General features: G+C 43.2%; 1 protein-coding gene across 1 annotated transcript in view; it reads left to right on the top strand.

The window, feature by feature from the left end:
* The first annotated feature begins 12,330 nt into the window (after positions 1-12,330).
* Positions 12,331-20,124, top strand: part of MAT2B (methionine adenosyltransferase 2 non-catalytic beta subunit) — a 19,054-nt gene continuing 11,260 nt past the window's right edge. The window contains exons 1-3 of the mRNA XM_032776040.2: positions 12,331-12,485; positions 18,546-18,740; positions 19,715-19,829. Coding sequence (XP_032631931.1) covers positions 12,423-12,485; positions 18,546-18,740; positions 19,715-19,829 — 373 coding nt within the window. The 5' untranslated portion in view covers positions 12,331-12,422. The remainder of the gene's footprint in view (positions 12,486-18,545; positions 18,741-19,714; positions 19,830-20,124) is intronic.

Genomic DNA, 20,124 nt, shown 5'->3' with positions numbered 1-20,124 from the left:
TTCAAGGGACCATATGTACATTATAAAATCAAGGATTAAGGTTGCACAATGATGGGTGTCTAGTAAGAGCCCTTAAGGGAAAGGCTTTCTTAAATATTTAAAGAACAATGCTAGCTTTATAACTTATTACCCAGCAGGCAATGGATGACTGTGCACGGGAAAGGTTCTCTGGTCAAAGCCTGCTTCACACTGGGATCCAGGGAAATATTTGGCATGTCGCTTCCTAGTGTGTCTAAACTGTCTCAATTGAAGAGAACAGAATACCAAAAACAGATTTAAAATCTGTCCATCTCTATGGCCATTTAGTATAATGGGTAACAAGTTCAATAAAGTAACAAGTATTTAATTTTAATTCAAGAAATAGTGTGTTTACTTGGGTTGACTGCACATGATTCTTGTACATTAGGCTAAACTCTTTCACTGGTTTGTTCACATGTACTTACTGATGAAAGCAGCATCTTGTGAGACCAGTCATCTATGTTGGCTGGCTTCACTTGTTGCTCCCTAAACCACAGAATAGATGTGAAATCCTGGTTGCAAAGTTGATCTCTTGCCAGTTCCTGGGAGAGTCCATGCCACCTAAACCACACTTGACATTCTAACTGACAGTCTTGGAGGTCAGTGACTTAAAACATCTTGCTGTAGAAGTCTCAGGTAAGGATTGGCACAGACAGACTGAGAATTTGTGACCTGCCTGTGTTCCTACATCCTGATGGGCTTCCATTTCCAGGTATGTCAGTGACCTTTAATGAATGCTAAACTCACTGGGCTCTTATACAGTTAACACTTCACTTTATCTAGCTCTTTGCACAAAGTCAACACATGGAAACACAAGGAAGCCAGTCTTCATTGGATGGAAGATGTTCTATAAGTCTTAGACACTGGCAGTATGGGAAGACAATCCATGTGCTTTGTTAAAATGTTATACTGTTAAATGTGTAAGGTTGGTTTTTTTTGTTGAATAAAAATGGTTTTAATGAATCGGTCTGAAGTCCTAAATCTTAGTCTTGTTAAGTTGCCCACTTCTTCTCTAATTAAATACCATAAGCAAAATCTGCAACACTTCTTCTGACATGACTTGAGGGGGGAGGGGTGTGTCTTTGAAGCCAGAGAGAAGCCGCAGCCCCACCCCTGCTGGGGACAGAACTCTGGAGCTGCAGGCTATGGGCGCTGGTGTTCTTGGTCCCTGGCAGGTGTGGGGCCATGGCTTAAGCTGGAGAGAAACTGTGGCCCCGCACCTGCCGGAGACAGAACTTCAGGCCTGCAGGCTTCATTCTATGTTAAAGTAAGAATAACAAATATATTTGGACTAGCAGTTCAACGATTAACTTTTCTTTAAATAAAGATGAAAACTGTTTTGATATTTATTTTTTTTTTTTTTTTGTAAACTCCTTAACTTTTCTTACAGGTAGATTAAAAAAGAGCAAATTCACATGGTATGGTGAGAGTAATTGCCAAATTAATACTTTTTACATATAAAATTACCATCTTATGGATTCATAATGTATATTAAATATGATTTTCATATATTTAATGTACAAATACAAAATAAGCCTTGAAAAATTGTTGGTGCCCACCACACTCTTCTGAAAACATGAATGTGCTACTAGCCACAAAAAGATTGGGGACCACTGGGCTAGGGTATCCTAGCTGTCAGGATGCAAATTACATAGCCACTCATGCGCTTTGATAAGAGATCACGTGTTCTACATGTATTATCTCCTCAAGGACAGTGTCCATTGGTGGTTATTACAAAGTTTATGGATAGTCATGTACATGACTGAGGGGAGGGGGAAAAGTCTGAAACAGCCTACCTTTATCGGGCTTGTGTATGATTCATTCTGTCTACAGTGCTATCTGGGCAAATAGCGTCATTAAAGACACATAGTACTTGCTGTCCCAGTTGAGGAAACTTAAAACTGAAACTTGGCTCTTAAGTACCCTGAGACAGAACCTGTCAATTATAACAGCAGATAGGATTTCAGATAACTGTACTGTGCAGATGAATGAAACTAAGGATTTGTTTTTTAGTATACTCGTTATGTTGACTCTGAGCTTAGTGGTAGATGAAAGGGTGGGAATAGCAATCACACTGAAGGTATGTTGAAAAGGGTGGCTTGTGACAGAGGTGAGATCTTTGAAGCATGTCATTGTGGATATAGGAATATTCATAGACCCTTGAATTAATAAGAGATGTGTATACATCTTTTATGTTCCTGGCTTGCTGTAAGTAGATACCCAGCCCCCTGAAGCTTTGTAGCTATCCTTTCCACACCCCTAAAAGGGGAACTGATTTGTTTACTACTTTCAGGAGACCAAAGGAAGGAAGATTGACTAATACAGATTCAGGGCTTAAGCTCTTTCAGAACAAAGAACTGACAAACTTTGGACAGACCTACCAGGGTCTTCATGTAGAAGATGTGACATCTGATAAGCTGTGCATGCAGACAGTTTTCATTCTTTGTAATGCATTTGTCTTAGGTATATTTCAGTCTGAAGTCTGGCTGGTTACTGGTAAACCGTATTAGCCCTTGGGCAATAACAGGACCATGTGTCAGTACCGTCAGACTTCCTAAAGTGATTACACTTGGAGAGGGAACTGCAGCCTAAATGCTTGGTGTGAAGGGAGAGGAGGCAAGCTCCTGCTCTGAGAGAGGTGACTAGAGATCTAAGACCTTAGTGGGGGGTGTTACCTCCTCTCACACCTCAGGTGTTCTGAGACCCACAGTGAAATAGAAATTTAATAAACCCTTTTTAACTATAATAAGCAGTTCAATGTGGTCTGGAGTTCTGTGTTAAGTTATGGTTGGCAACTCCCACTGTAACAATCACCATAAAATCATATAGTTAAAGCATTTTGAAATAAAGGCTTTGATTTAATAGTATTTCTTATTCCCTGTAACTAGAAGTTGTTTTTAGGAGAGCTGTTTGACATTAACTACTTTCTGGGAAGAAGGGGGGTGTGTGTGTGTGTGTGTGTGTGTGTGTATTCACATTCTAAGGGGAGCAAAGGAACAGAAACAATGGAAAATATAGCTTGTCTTGTGCTGACTCTTAATAAAACAGTAACCTCATGGCTGGAGAAACACAAGTACAGTACCTGTCTTCTCAGCTACTTCAAGGCCTGGTAAAGGTGTTCCAATACAGTAATTCCTTGCTTAATGTTGTAGGTATGTTCTTGAAAAATGCTACTTCAAGCAAATCCAATTTCCCATAAGAACTAATGTAAATACAGGGGTTAGGGTCCAGGGAAACTTTTTTTGACAGGAGAAAGACATTCTCTATGTATATGAAGTATAAGTTTTAAACAACTTAATACTGTACACAGCAATGATGATTGAAGCTTGGTTGAGGTGGTGGAGTCAGAGAGTGGGATATTTCCCAGGGAATACCTTACTGTTAAATGATGAACTAGCACTTAACTGAGCCCTCAAGGGTTAATACATTGTTAAGGTAGCCTCACACTCTACAAGGCATCACAAATGGAGGGAGAGGAGACAACATGGTAGAGAGAGACACACACCACATGGGTGGGGTAGGGAGGGGAGTGGGAAGACACAGAAATACACTGTGTTTTGTGAGAGGCTGCATATTGCCCCTTTAAGTATGCTGACCCCACTCTCAGTACACTGCCTTTTTAAGTAGATCAAGTTGAGGCAGCAGGAGGCAGCAGCTGCCAGCAAATTCCCTCTGTCCTAAGCCCTGTCATGTCCTCCCCTGCTCTGTGGAGATGGGGTAAAGGAGCAGGGGGGAGGGGGACACCCTGACATTAGCACCCCTCTTCCTCCCCAGGCAGGAGGATCCTGGGAGCAGCTCCAAGGCAGAGGGCGGGAGCAGCACACAGCTGAACTGCTTGCAATGGATACCCTGCTGGGCAGCTGCCATACAGGGAACTTAAGGGAGCTGATTTGGGCAGGGGGGGCTGCCAGTCCACCCTGGTCCCAAGCCCCCACCAGCTAGGTCCAAAGGCAGCTCTTTCTGCAACCAGTGGACAAAGCAGGCGGCTGCTAAACAATATTATAAGGGAGCTTTGCGCAACTTTAAACGGGCATGTTCTCCAATTGATCGGCAACAAAACATCATCCCGCTTAACGTGCCACTTCCTACAGCTCCCATTGGCTCAGAATGGCAAACCACAGACACTGGGAGCTGAGGGGCTCCGTGCCTGCAAGCACTTCAAGTAAACAATATGTCCCAACCCGCCAGTGGCTTACCCTGATGGACTGGGAGCCAAAGTTTGCCAAACCCTGAAATACAGGGTCAGCTTATAAAAGGGTCATACAGTTTTTGCTATTTTTACCTAACCATCTTGGGGGCTGGCTTATAAACAAATGGGCTAATGAACAAGTATATATGGTAATTATGATCTAAACTGGGTTAACCATTCTTATCAAAGTTACTCAGTAACAAATAACATGAGAAAAATAATTAAAAATAACCAATAATTTTTTCCCCAAATTATCAGTATCCAAGTTTCACAACTTCTATAAACATTATTTACTATTTATCACAGAATTCATTAAAAGTTTTTCTTGGTTGTAAATTTTGGAGTAGAAAGCAACTGATCTTCATCCATTCTATAAGGTTTTAAACTTCCATATGCCAAAAAAGCATTTTTATTGTCCATTTGTTATAATTAACCATTATTCCTGGTATTTGCTGGTTAATGTTGAGGCAATACAACTGAATCCTTGCTTTCAGAAATACTAAGGCCCTGTGAATATCAGTTTGTTTTTGCTTAACTATGCAAAAGCAAATGACACAACCAAACCTAGAAATTCATAAAACTGAGTACATGCCTGTAAATAGTAAAATTGGTCAAGAATTTTCTAACAAAACATTTTTTTGTCAGGAAAAGTCACTTCGTCAAAACTGAAATTGTTTATGGGAAAGTATCTGCTTCAATTAACCTCCCAAGTAGAAAAAATATTTGGAAAAAAAAGTTTAGAAATTGCAAAAAAAAATTCCATTTTGACATTTTCAAAATAAAAAGTTTAATTTTCTGGTTCAAAATGACTTGTTTTAAAATGTTTTACGCTAAAAATGTAATTTTTAAAGGTTAAAATCAAAATGAAACTTTCCAAAATAATCCAAACAAAATGTCTGTTGACCTAATGCTTTTTTGCTTAATAGTTTGTGCATATCCTTGAAATTGCAAATTTTTCATCCTGATTTGGATTGGGTAAAATTTCAATCTTTAAATTTCTCATGGGATGGGAAAAGTTTCCTATCTAGCTCTAGTGAACAGAAAAGGAACCTAATTATGTGTGTGTTTTTTGTAAAATAAATCCAAAAAGGTAATTCTCCCCCTCCTTCCCTCATGTTTGGTAGGAATGTTACACTAATCCTGATGCTGATTTTCAGAATGGTAGCATATGTGCAAAGATCACATTATTTAACTGAATTTGTGAAACACTGTATGTTGAGCCCATATTCAAGATGTTGGTTACAGACGCCCTCAACTCGCACTGGAAATGAGAATTGAAGGAGCTCAGCATCTGTAGAATCTGACTTTCTACTCCTAGTCCTTATGTTTCAGTAGAGACCAGGAGCCTTGTTTGATGAGGCTGTATTTGCTTGAGAAGAGTGATCACGCTGTTTTACAATCAAATCTACTTTTGTTTATGAGCAGGAAAGAACTAATCTGTTCCTTATCTAGTTCGGAGTCTGGAGGCTGATTATTTGTATTATCTGAATAGAGAGTGTCCCTCCCCCATTTGTACTAAGAAGAGACTGGCCAGCTGTTTCCTGTGGAGAGTTAATTTCTTCAGTTGGAGCCACTGTGGATACAAACAGCTTCTGATATAAACTAGAAGTGAAGTGAAGGCAACAATACGACATCCAGTGAATTCTAGAAAGAATTCTGACTACATTAGAAAGTCATAAACAGGAACCTTTGGGAAAACAAACAGGAACACGCATTTAAAATTAACTAAAATTCATTGTCCTGGGAGAGACTCAAGCCCTGTCTTTGCTAGAGTCTAGCTTGCAGTGAAAGATTATTTAGTGTAATTCAAGAATAACAAATTCCAAACATTACACGTCCCATCTATTCCTTTGGAGTCAGACTTCAGAACTGCATCTAAAGCAGAGTGGCTAAACCTCAGCCGATATTTTCTTTTCAGTCTCAGTCACTAGGAATGTCACTTTTATTTATTGCTTGTAAAGTCAACAGAGATGGGGTCTCTAAAATGGTGCCAAATCTCTTAATTTTAATATGAGTCTCATTATATTTTGTGTTTTAAGAAAAACACTACTCCTAGAGTTGTTTTTCTGTGAATCATTTACATTTTTTAAAGTTAGTTTCTAGACGTTCTGGTTGCTGATGAAAGCTCTAAAATGTGACTAAATCAGGGTGGATTAAAATCAATGATTTAAAAAAAATATTTTTTTATTTAAATAGGTTTTTCCTCAAAAAGAATTTTATTAAAAAATCCAATCTAAAGATGGTTTTAATTAAGAAACATCATCTCTAAAATATCTCATCATGGAATAGGGATTATAAATTCTAATTCTATAACATAAGACAATATAGTCATGTAATGTTTAATAAAAATTTTGTAAATGAGTTCCAATAGTTCATGGATCAGGGACCCAATTTTATGCAGTTTCAGGGGCTTCTGTATAAATTATTTAGGTTAATCTTTTTATTTACCCACTGAGACTCAGTGCTCAGTCTAGAATACACCATCAGAGATGCTTAGTTTTTCAGTTCTCAAACTGTGGACTTGTGTCTCCAGAGAAAACATGCTTGTTAACAGCAAAAATGTTTATAAATAAATAATAATACATAAGAGGTGAGAAAAAAAGACAACCCTATTGTCTCTCTGAAATTTGTGTACACAGAATCAATCCCTTACCTCTCTCTAAAAGTTTCTAAAAGTTCAATGAACAGAAGATAGTTAGAGGCAGAATAGATCTGGACAAGAAGAAGTCTGGAGATAAATGTGAGAAGGGAGGGACAGGCAGTAGAAACAAAAGTGAAACTTTGAGCAGCATATTCCAGAAGTCTTGAGTTCTTTTTGAGTGTAGCCTTCATTGATTTGAGATCTACCATACCATTCTCTCACTAGAAGGGAAAACCTACAATGGCAGCAGGCTGTAAGAGAGACCCAGTCTGGAATATTACCTGTGGGTAAGACAGGCATGTGTGCAAAATGCAAACAGTGCAACAAAGAAACACAAGGCCTGGTTGCCCGAATGAAGCAACATCATGAGAAGTGTTCTTTCTCAGGAAGAAGCTGTGTTGAAGATGATGAAAGGAACAAGTCTGAACATGCAGGATCTTCAGGTTGGTAAAAAAATTTGATTTCATACTTCTTTCTTAAGGACTGCCTGTCTTCCTTCTGGACTATCCTTGAATTCTCATGTTTGAACAAAAAATATAGTTGTTCTATGGTACTATCATTTTAGATGCCATTGTGATAAAAAATACCTGAAATAGGCAGATCTTCCTTTTACAATTTCACCTTTAAATTAGTACTGAGTGTCAGTGAATGCAATGAGCAGTATGGTAATAATAATTAAATAACTGCATTGACTTATGTTGTTTAGGAGAATCCATCCTCAACATACAGGATTCTGAAGACTATCCACTTTCAAGATCAGCATCATTTTCTATAGTTTCAGAGTTATCTGCCAATGACAGTGTTTCATGAACCATTCAAGAAATATATGTTTGCTGATGATATTTTAAAGAAAGTCACATCAGCGAACTGGTGGAAGTTACTTAAACACTTGGATTCAGAAACTGTTGAAGCAATAATCTCACTTAACAGCAGTAGCTTCTTCTGCCAATGTAGAAAGAATATTTTCTTCCTTTAGACTACTTCATTCCAAATTGAGAAACCATTTGGGACCTGAAAAAGCAGGTTTTTCTTTTCCAGATTATGAACAAACAGGAAAATGAAGGTGAAGATGACTGAGTTTGCTGCAGAAGCCAATATTTTAAGTTTCTTATGTTGACCTGGCTGACAGTTGATTTAATTTTTGTTTTTTAAATACTTCATTTAACCATTTTCATTAAAATGAATTAACAAACAAAAACAAACTTGATTTTAAAAAATTTGAATGTTTAACTAAATTCAAACATTCATATGCTTGTTTTATTAAAATATTGTGTTTGTTGAAGGAAAAAAATCCAGAATATATACTGTTGTTGTTGTTTTAGTTAAATAAAACAATTTAAATGTCTGTCTGGTGTGGCAAATTGCCAGTACTGTTCTGCTGGGTCTCGCGCTCTCTCTTCTCTGGGGTAGGTTCAGGGCGCTATTACTTGCCTCTGAACCAGTTCTTAATTACTCCACTAGTGTCCTTGGAGGAGGGGAGTGGAGAGGGAGGGACCTGGGCCCACCCTCTACTCCAGGTCCCAACCCAGGAGCCCTGAGGGTTGTGGTGAACCACTTGACTTAGCGGTTCCTTCCCCTGGGTTACTTCCCTCTCCTACCCTTCAGCTTGTGAAGGGCTTGCCTCCCTTCTACACAAGCCTGGTGCCCCTTACCTAGGGTTTCTTCTGGACTTCACAATCCACTGTAGCATTCCTCCAAACTTTCTATTTCTCTCTTATCAAACTCTTCTCTAACTTCTACTCTAATCAAACCTTCCTCCTTCAACTCCCACCCTGTCTGGCTGAAGTGGGGGGGGGGGGTTATCACATGACTGGAGTCAGGTGCTCTAAATGGCTACAGGTGTTCTAGTTAATCTAAAGCAAACCTTCCTCCCTTGGCAGGGAATAAGGCCCCCCTGCTAACACTCTCATGCTGCCCTCTGGCCATGCTGTATCACACTAGTGATGTTCTCCTCCTAATGCAGCATGGCAAGAAAATCCTCCAAATATTAATGATTAACCTGTTGAACTAGAGAGAGTTCACCTCTCAATGACTTCACAAATATCTGTTTCAATTACCTCTGGTAAATGAAATAACCCAACAAATCATTCATTTTCTGATTTAGCTGTAAAACTCATCTGAAAAGTTTTCAAAATAGATACATTTTTAAAGTGATTTATCTCTGAGCTGTGAAGAATATGTATTAAGGTTATAAAAACAAGAATGCACTTTTATGTAGAAATCCATGATTAAATTGAGTCTTCCTGACTAGAGCTTTAAATCATGATTTAAATCAAATCCACCCTGGACTAAATGCTCAAAACCAGAAAGCAAATAAAAAGTACACAAATGGCATAATGGGGGAGGGGAACCCTCATTATTTTAAAGCCAGTTTTATGACTGTTGGAGGCCTGATAATTTTTGAATGCTTGAAGTTGGCAATACTGCTATTAACATTTAACCAGGTCTACCATAGCTGCAACAATAGTGACAGTGAGGACTCTCCAGCCTAACTTTTTTGTAAAGAAAAATTGTTACTTTTTTTTCCCGTTTTGGCCCTGTCTTCACTAAAAGACCCCCAGTCCATTCCCGATGAATATCAGCAAGAGTGCAGGTGAACATCACATAGTTCAGCTAAAATGTAGACAGGGAACAACCAGGTTCCACACTGATTCAGTATCTTTTTACTGTCAAGAATGGGTAACTTTTCCAGTCCAGAAACAGCAAAAGAGGCACCTTAGCCTAATGCACTAAATAACCTTGCCTTACACGGATTCAGGGTCTTGTGGGGAACAATTACATCACTTAAGTCACACATTTATTCACAGGAGGAGGAGTGAAGGTTACACAGGCAACCTTAATTTTGACACTTTCTGACTATAGCCTCACTTTCCAATCTTAACACTTAATATTTTAAAATATTAATATATTTTAATTGAATTTCATATAAAAGGCCAAGTTCTGTGCATAAGTGAGTTAAGTGATTCTAGCTACATTCAGAGTTTCTTCTTCATTGAAGCATGGGTAAAGTTATAATTTAAGGACACCCAGCTACATTGGTGATTGCTGAAATCCTCAAAATTGGGCACTATGATTTTAGAAAACCAGTGCCAAAGCCTCTAATTGTTCAGCTACTATTTTGACAGGAGAATTTTGTTCCTGCGATTAAATGTATCGAGTGGCACCAACGATCTGTATGCAGCTTGAGAGTGATTTGAGAAAGCAGCGTTAGGATAACAGCTCCACGTGCAAAGCAGATGTACTATCACAACACAAGCTGTGATGGACTGGGGCATGAGAACTCCTCCCAGACACCTGAAGTACTGTAGGGCAGCAGTTCTCAAACTTCATTGCACCGTGACCCCTTTCTGACAACAAAAATTACTACATCACCCCAGGAGCAGGGACTGAAGCACTAGCCTGTCTGAGCCACACCACCCTGTATTAGGGTGCCAAAGCCTGAGCTCCACTGCCTTGGTCAGGGAGCCAAAGCTGAAGGACTTCAGCCCCGGGCATGGGAGCACCAGTAATCTGAGCCCCAACAGCCAGGGCTGAGGCCCTTGGGCCCCGAGCAGTGCGGCTTCAGCTTGGGCCCCGGGTGGTGAGGCACAGGCATTGACCTCGTGCCCCAGCAAGTCTAATGCCAGTCCTAGTGACCCCACTGAAAGGGGGTGGTGACCTATTTTGGGGTCCTGACACAGTTTGAAAACCCCTGCTGTAGAGGGTTAATGGAGCTGCAGCATCTAAACAACCCCCTGTGGCTGTGAGGAGACAGGTGGCCTCTGCCGCTGCGTCTTCAAACTGGCTCCATTCTGTCCATCCAGGGCTAGGCAGGGGGTAGGGTGACCAGGTATCTATTTTTTGACTGGAACATCTGGTCGAAAAGTGACCCTGGCAGCTCCGGTCAGTACCGCCAACCAGGCTGTTAAAAGTCCGATCAGTGCTGCTGGGGAGCTAAGGTCCTGGTGCTGCACTGTGCCCTGGAAGCGGCCAGCACAGCAGTCTCTTAGGTGAGGGTGGGGGAGGAGGACATACCTCTTGGAGCTCCATGTGCTGCCCCCACCCCGAGCACTAGCTCTGAACTCCCATTGACTGGAAACCATGGCCAATGGGAGCTGTGGGGGCAGTTCCTGCAGTCAGTATGCAGAACCTCTTGCTGTACCTCCGCCTAGGAGCCTAACTGCTGCTGTCTGCTTCCGGGGCACAGCATGGAGTCGGAACAGGCCCAAAGCCTGCCTTAGCCACCCTACTGACTGGGAGTTGCCAAAGGTAATCCTGCGCCCCCTCCTCAAACCAAGAGTCCCATCTTCCCCCCAAGCCCCTCATCCCTGGCCCCACCCCAGAGCCTGTACCCCTGGATGAAGCCCTCCCTCTGCACCCCAGCCCCCTCCCACACCTCAAACCTCTCTATCCCACCCCTATCTGAAGCCCCTTTCTGCACTCCAAATCCTTCATCCCCAGCCCAGATCCTGCACCCCCACACAGAACCCTCACCCCTTGCACCCTAACCACCTGCCCCAGCCCAGAGCTCCCTCCGACATCCTGAACCTGTCTGCCTCACCTAGGTTGACCAGATGTTCCAATTTTATAGGGACAATCCCAATTTTTGGGTCTTTTTCTTACATAGGCTCCTATTACCCCCCACCTCCTTCCTGATTTTTCACACTTCTTGTCTAGTCACCCTAGCCTCAGCCTGGTGCCCCTTCCTGCACCCCAAATAGAGCCCTCCCCCCATTCACATCAACCCCCTGCCCCAGCCCAGAGCCCCCTCGCACATCCTTAACCCTTCTGTCAGAGCCCCCTCCTGTGCTCCAAACCCCTCATCCCCAGCCCCACGCCAGGGCCCACACCCCCAGCCAGAGCTGTCACTTCTCCCCCCCCATGTCCCAACCACCTGCCCCAGCCCTGATCTCCCTCCTGCACCCTAAACCCCTCATCCCCACCCCAAAACCACCCCCACAGATGAAGGACTCAGGCCCTCCCACACCTCTGCCCCAGCCCACTGAAAACGAGTGAGGTTGGGGCTGCCTCAGTTATCAGAGGGGGCTGAGCTCTGGCCCGGTGCTGGGGCCTGCCCAAGTCCAGGAACCGCCCTGTTGGCCCCGATGCCCGCAGCCCAGCAGATGGAGGGCTTGACCCGGGCCCCACCAGCACCCTCCCTGCCGCGGGGCCTTGTCTAGACCAGGGCGTAGCTAGCACCAGCCAACTCAGTCTGAGCGAAGTGTGGCCTAGGCGGCACCAGCTGCAGCCCAGTCCCCCGCTGTCACTGCACCCACACTGGGGAGCAGCGGAGCTGGGCTGGTTCCCCAACCTGTCAAAACAAAGCGTAACAGGGCTTCTGCCTCTTTAAGAAGAGTAGTGTGCCCGTGAGGTCCCCTCCGGCCAATGGGCTCCTGACTATGCCTCACGCGTGCGCCGGCTGAGAGCGGGGCCAATGAGCTGGCGGGATAGAGTCTTGCGCGCGCGACGTACACCCCATCCCTCCGGCGGAGGAACCAATCAGCTGCCGAACTGGGCAGTGAGCTCGGAAGCGGTTGTCGGCCGCTCCCAGAGCAAGGGGATCAGTGGCGCAGCGGGAGGCCGAGGCCGGCGGGGATGGTTGGCCGGGAGAAGGAGCTCAAGATCCGCTTCGTGCCGGGGCAATGCGAGCTGGTGGAGGTGAGCGGGGCGCCTCGGCGGTCCGAGCGCTGGGGTTGGGGCAGGGTCCGGGCGCGTAGAGCGGCCGGGGGCCCTTAGGCCCATTCCCGCGCCTCCCGGGGGCAGTGGCGGGCGAGGATCTGCTTGCCCCGTAACAGCCACTGGCGGGGGCTCTAGTCACCGGTAGCGACTCTCCAGACCTCTTCCCCGCGGGCAGCACCTGCGGCCTGTTTCTAGCTCCCCTCCCCCATAGTCCTGCACCCCGTAGAGCTATTGCCTTGCGTCGGCACCGCATCGGGCAAGCTCCCGGCTGGCAGGGCCGCTCAGAGGATTCAGGGGGCCTGGGGAAAAGCAATTTCGGAAACCCCTTCCATAAAAAAAATTTGCAATAATATAGAATATTATATTTCGTGCGGGGACCTCTGCAGGGCTTGGGGCAAATTTCCCTACTTGCCACCCTGACTGGGCGGCCCTGTGGGCGGCGTCGGGTGGCGCTGTCTGCTCTCACCCCTAGCAGCAGAGTTAGGGAAGCGGGACAACTTCCCTCCTGTAGCATGACTCTGAGTGGAGACCCGGCTCCCAAATAGCCTGCTCATCAGCGGGCCTGCCCACCTTAGCTCTCCAGGCCAGCCAGGATCACCTGGCGCCCCAAACAAGCAGCCCACTGCACAATGAATCCCCTAGTTTTGAAATAAGTGTTCCTGCTGCCACATCTGGTGTAGCCCTACATCAAACATAGCCAGACAGCAATGCTCATCAGTACTGCATTATAAACATCACTGGACATAAAGAAGGAAAACAAATCTAATTAGATTTCTGGGCGGTAAGCGGTAGTTATTTATGAAACTGTTATCAGATCATCCTTCAGCTTCCTGTTCCGGGGGAGTAATCTCTTCCTGCATTATCTAAAAGTATGTATTCCATTTACTTGAAGATAATGTTACATTTAATGGGATCCATTATTACCACTTTTGTTGTATATGCTGTTTAATTTAATTTTAATAAATCAGGCTTGTGCCTCATCCAGATGTTTACCTCCAGGAAGAACAATAGCACTCTTTTTGTGATGGTCTAAGACTCCATCCTCCTCCTTTGAGCGATTGCTCATGTGTATTCCACAGTAGGTGTACGTGCTTGCCGGGTGCACCAATGCCAGAAGTTTTTCCCTTAGCAGTACCCGTGGGGGGGAGCACCGCTGCGACCCCTGGAGTGGCATTTCTGTATTGTGCTATAAGGGGAGCTGCACACTCCCCCCCACCCTCAGTTCCTTCTTGCTGCTAGTGAAGGTAGTCAGAACTTTACGCTCCAGCTTTGCTATAGCTCTCCTATTAACCTTAGTAGTACTCGTCTCCAGTAGTTGGATAACTTCTTTAGTTAGCTACCTGGTGCGGGGCATGCCCCATACCCCAGGCTTCAAGTCATGCAACTCCTGTTGCAGTTCTATGCCAAGAAGCGACCCAGACACTCAGTGTCTCCGCTGCTTGGGCGAGATCCACATTACAGACTTCTGTAAAATCTGTAGTTTGTTCAAGCCCGAACTAAACGAGAGAGGGATATCAGGCTCCAGGCCTTGCTAATGGAATCTGCGTTGGCTCTCTCCACCAGCCAGCACTGCTCACCCGCTAAGAAGCAGGGAAAGAATTAGCGGCACTGTCAAAAGGATAAGGGTGAGGCCAGACCCGAACTGGGCAGCCCATGACCCCCTCGGGACCCAGACCTCTGACTCACGCTGAGCGGAGTAGCCTGGTCACGTCTGCGTGTGCCTCTCCTGCAGTGAGAATGCTGTCGACGCCGAAGGCTGCATAGGCCGGCCATGACATCCTCTCCCTTCCGGTGCCGGGTGCGCCGCTTGAGATGGGCACCTGGTCCTGAGGGAAGCCGCTGTGGGAGCATGTGCCGCCCTGTTCAACAAAGGACCATGCGCCACCCTGTTCAACAAAGTCTTCACTTAGCTCGAGTCAGCTCTCCATTCTGCTCAGATTGGCTGACTCGCCTGCACGGGAGTCTCAAGGGGCCTCTACACCCCACTGTGGGGGACAAGCATCGAGACAGGCGGCGTCGACACTCCACAAATTGTGGCTACAGGAGCAGATCCCAACACCGTCATTACAGACACTCAGGTTTGAGTGCCCTCTCCACCAGACACCATGCCTGGAGCAACAGGCACATAGGCGTCATAGCTATGACCGCTGAGATGACTACGAGAGCAGCACTTCTGACAAGTACTGCTCCTCGTCATCGAGGTCCACTTCTCGAGGTCAGCTCTGACACAACCATAGACACTCCCGCCGCTCTTATGACACTGTGTGGTCAACGGCGACCTTGACTTCGGCACCCAGCCACCCGTCCCCAAGCCGTATCACCCCTAGAGCAATTTGCACTGCCCGGTACCCAAGCCGGTCAGTGGCAAGGGGCTCTGTGGCTGCAGTTGCCCACCCAGGCGAGACCTTGCTTGGTAGCCAGCATATCCCACACCCATTCGGTGTCGTCCTCCCGCTTCCCCCCGGACAGAGTCAAAAGTCGACGGGTACCGAGGAGGCGATACCAGGCCCGGATTCGGTTTTGGGGATCAAACCACTGGCAACTCCCGATGCCCTGGGAGCCGGACTGCCCCCCTCACTGAGGAGACCATAGCAGCCCCTCCGCCCATTCTGCTGGAGGACTTTAAGGTGCATGAAGAGCTCCTCAAGCAGGTGTCCTCAAACCTCCCACTCCAGGCTGAGGAGATGGAGGACTGTTAGCAGATGTGGCGGCTGAAATGCCTAGGGAACACATGTACAATTATGAACTTTTTAAAAACAAGGCCAGAATCAGAATGGGGCTAACACTCGAGCATGCCCGTTGGCGGTTCCGAGCCCCAAGGTGGAAACCAGATGTGTCATCTACCCGACATGCCTACCACATTGGAAGGAAGTGGGATGCCTGGATATCAGGAACAAGTGTTAAATCTCTGGAAGATCTGTCTTTCCTAATGCTAGCGGAGCAGTTCTTAGAGGATGTTCTTGAAGAAATAAAAAGGTACATCCTAGATGGGAAGCCCAAAACTGTAACCGAGGCGGGGGAGACTGGAGGAAGTGGCAGAAAAGAAAAAAACCTCTGGGAGACAGTATACAAGCTGATCTCACAGACAGATTTAAAACACAGGATGTTCCCCTGGGCAAAAACCTTAGTAATACAAGAATACTGAATTTGATTACTCCCTGAATTGCACAAAGACAAGTTACAAAAGAAAATAAGCATAAACCTATTTATTTCTTTCTAAAACTTACTACTCTGATGAGAGGCTGGTTCCTTGATCTTTTTCACTCTGGCTGAAACTGAAACTGACTCTAAACAAAGGAAACTTCCCCCTTTCCTTTTGAAACATCTTGTTCCCCCATTGGTTCCTCTGGTCAGGTGTCAGCTAAGGTAGGTGAACTTCTTAACCCTTTACAGGTAAAAGAAGCATTAACCCTTAACTATCTGTTTATGACAATGTGCATGGTACAGCCCAAAACTGCATTGGTTGCCAGTTACTGTGTGTTGTCATCACTAAATTATATTAACATTGTAATTTAAAGGATTTTAACAGTTGGACTGCATCATTGTCATGTCATGCTGTCGAGTTCATATCTCCTTATGTAGTCTGGATTTCATCTAAAATATTTTTATAACAGGTTTCAAGGTGAAAGCTTGAAACTTTCCACCTCGTTTGAAAACTCATACTCTTAAATTACATTCAAGTAGTGTCTACAGAGGAATGTTGTCTTTTAAAATGTTCTGTTTCTCAGCTTTTGGTGTCATTGCATATTCATTCTTTTCTTTTTATCTGAAAGAGAGATCTCCGATTAAAGTTTGTTTGATCGTATTTCAGACTTTACTGTTAATTAAATAACTCAGGTTAACATCCTAGTTCGTGCTTCAAAACTTCCTTTGCCTCTATCCTTAATGAACACTGAACTTCTAGAAGAGTGAGACATATCTGTACAGTGCTTTATTCCATCACTCAAATAGTGGGTACAGTTACAAATTAGCTGGTAATGGAACTTTTATATTCATAGTTGGAAGTGTTCAAATGCAAGTGACTGCTTCTCAGTTATAGAATGCCTGGAAATCCTGGCAACAGTGAGGCTTCCTTGAACAGTAACTTGAATCTGTCAATTTGATAAAACTTGTGTGCAATGGAATGACACTCAAAACATTACAGACTACTCTTTATGATGCTTTATACAATTTAAGTTAAAATATAGAGAGAAATCTTATCGGAAACCTTCATCGCCATAACTAGCTTTTTGGATGTATTCTCTAATCAGGCAGGACTACAGTAAAACTCAGGCTGACATTCAGCAGTCATGTCACAGTTTTAATATTAAAGTAAAAGTATCTACCCTCTTGTAATTTGATATAAAATGGGAATGGTAATTTTAACAAGCTCAAAAAAGAGCTAGCAGACCTGTGCAGCTTGAGTTACCTAGGCACAGTAGTTGCCAAACATAACTTGAATATATAATATTCCTCCCTGCCCCTTTAGCTAGAGAAATGCAGAAGCAAACAGGAATCTTTTCTTGCAGAAAGTGGACTATGGAGCAAAACCAGGAGTTAGGATTTAAGCTTCCATATCTTCTGATTTTAAAGGAGAGTCTGCAGAAAAACTGCTCCAGTACCTCTGTAGCTGATTTCCCAAGGAACCTTAAAATTGACAAGACGTGTTACTTCCATTGGTTCTGTTCACCCTGTCATTGGTGCTGCTGACACAGAAAACCATGAACACCACAGAGACAGCCACTGGATCTGCTTGCAGAGCAAATGTTGCTTCAGGGACGCATTCAGTAAAGAATCAATGTAATGCTTATTGTGGGTGGGTTATGTATAGAGGTTGGGAAGTCTGATCTATTTCATACTTAAAATAAATTTGTTCTGAAACTATGGCACATGTTTGCTATCTGCTGGCAAGCTGAAAAGACCTATGATTGTTTATCCAAGTCTGTTTGAAATGGTTTCCTAGTCATAAACTTGCTTACTCATTTGTGCTGTCTGTGCAAGGTAGAGTAACTGAATACAAATTGCATCTACTTAAACTGTTAAAGCTTATCACTTTGCTTAGATTTCATCTGACGTGTTCTCCATTTCTAGTGCAAATTTAAATAAGCATCCAATTTTTGACTTGTAAATTCAGAATGATTCTCTAAAACATCATCCAGTTATCTGCCTAAATTTAAGTATACCATATTTTTCCTTATAATTATAGGGGAAGCAGCTCACAACCCCTATATTGAGGTTACTAGTCACTTTTCATTATTAAAGATTCTTGTGCTCTCTATTTTGTATGTAATTTATATAAGTTTATCTGTAGGTAATCTTATTTAAGCACTGAAGTATGCTTTAGTATACCGCATGGACATTTGGAGCAGGTTGAATAATCAAAGCATTTTTCTGATGCATCTTGTTCAACTAAACATGAATTGTATGAGTATTTTATTTATAATTTGCCTGAAATGTTCAATTTACATCTCAATTCTGCAGTGAGCGCCTCATGGGAATACCTCTGCAGAATTCTTTTGTAGTGAGCGGGACTCTTCCTGGGTACAGAAGCTCCCCAGAAGGAGCTTGTTGCAGGATTAGTTCACAACTTTTTCAACAAAACATTCAGAGCCAGATCTTCAGAAGCACGCATCACCCAGCAGTTCCTGTTGTGCAGTGGAGCTACTGAATTATGAGCTCCCTTAAATATCTGACCCTTTGTTTTTGATATTTTTTCATTCTTTCATTCACATCTACTGACATAAATAAGTTTCTGAATGAAGCTTTGCAGTTCAGATCTCTGAACTAACACATGCATGTGTATCTATATTCGCTCCTGTAACATTATCCTATGCTTTCAAGTATTTACATTTTACAAAGCTTTATAGGGCTCCATGTATCACTTAATCATTACGTTTTTGAAAACAGTGAAGAAAGCAAACCTGAATGTTTTTCAGGAATAATATGATCATGCTCATTCATGCTGATTATGGTTGTATCCAAATAATAAAACATTAACTGAGACATTAAGTATAATGGAAATAAATACAAATGTGTGTTCTTTCCCCCCACCCCCCACAGGAAGATGTTGATATTCCCAGTAGACGTGTTCTGATTACAGGAGCTACTGGGCTTCTTGGGAGAGCCGTGTACAAAGAATTTAATGAAAACAGTTGGCATGCAGTTGGCTGTGGATACAGTAGAGCTCGACCCAGATTTGAACGGGTTAATCTTCTGAATTCTGTTGAAGTTCATGACATTATCCAGGATTTTCAGGTAAGATTAGCGGAAGGCAAGAAGAAGCAGGCAACTTGCCATATTGCACTGGAGACTATGTGTATCCTTTATTAAACCAATAAGTTTAAGGTGCCATACACCAGCTAGCTCGTATGATCCCAGTGGCACTCCAAAATCCTCTGAGGTAGTAGTTTGGAAGAAGATGGCAGTTTTGTTGTTCCTCTAATTTGTGCAGTGACTACTCTGTGTTTGCGTAATATCCCTAGATACAAAAATCAACAGCAAATCAGTGTAAACATACACATTTTGTAGTTAAATAAAAAGCTGTTACAGTTCTGTAATGATTTGTATGGAGACGCTGCAATGTTACAATAAGGTTTCATTGCACTAAAGATACAGAATAATTATTTGTATACCTTGTTTCTCTCATGGCCGAAATCTGCTTGTAACAGTCAATTCTGTGTTTCACAAGCTTCCAAGCCATTTCACAGCTTCCAGGGAATAATTTTTTTAAACGCTTATTCTAGAATAAATAGGGGCCTACTCTAGAAAAGAGTTATAAAGCTCTTGTGCCTGGTCTACACCTGCCAAACAAATCATTTATGAACTCTGCATTAATGTCATTTAAATCTTATTTGGTTAGCATTGTTTAATTACCATTCTGGATGATTGGGTATTGAGTCTAACCCATATCATCTTTAACACTCAGATGAGAACAAAACTCCTTGCTGTAAGACAGATATTATTGACTGTCATGACTTCAAAATTACTGAATGAGATTCTTAGATATTTATTGTAAAATCTTCAGGCAGCTTTATTCAATTGCATTTCCAAAGGAAAGAAAGGTCTTTGAGATTTCACAATAAATGATGATTGTTGTGGAGCAGTGCCACAATTAAATTATAATACTATTTAGTTTCTCTATAGATGACAGGCCTGGTTTCTATGTTAAGGGCACAATTGCTTTTTTTTTTTATTTTGTTCCTCATTAAAATTGAGTCTTTAATTTTCAGCCTCATGTAATAGTGCATTGTGCTGCTGAGAGAAGACCAGATGTTGTAGAAAGTCAAGCAGATGCTGTTTCTCAGCTCAATGTGACTGCTTCAGGAAACTTAGCAAAAGAAGCAGGTAAAGAGACAATGAGATGGATTCATTTTTTTTTGCCAGGATACTGCATTAATTTATACAGTGGTATAAGTATGTATAACACTTCACACTTAAACTGCCAAGATCCATCATTACCTCAACAAGCTTTCTATCTAGCTTATTTAGGTGAAGACAACACATGTATAGACTCATAGACTCATAGGTCAGAAGGGACCAATATGATCATCTAGTCTGACCTCCTGCACAAGGCAGGCCACAAAACCCTACCCATACACATTTATAACAACCCCTAACCCATGACTGAGTTATTGAAATC

The sequence above is a fragment of the Chelonoidis abingdonii genome, chromosome 7, assembly GCF_003597395.2.
Source record: "Chelonoidis abingdonii isolate Lonesome George chromosome 7, CheloAbing_2.0, whole genome shotgun sequence".
NCBI lineage: Eukaryota > Metazoa > Chordata > Testudines > Testudinidae > Chelonoidis > Chelonoidis abingdonii.
Note: the sequence above shows the minus strand (reverse complement) of the source record. Positions and strands in the feature narration are given on the sequence as shown.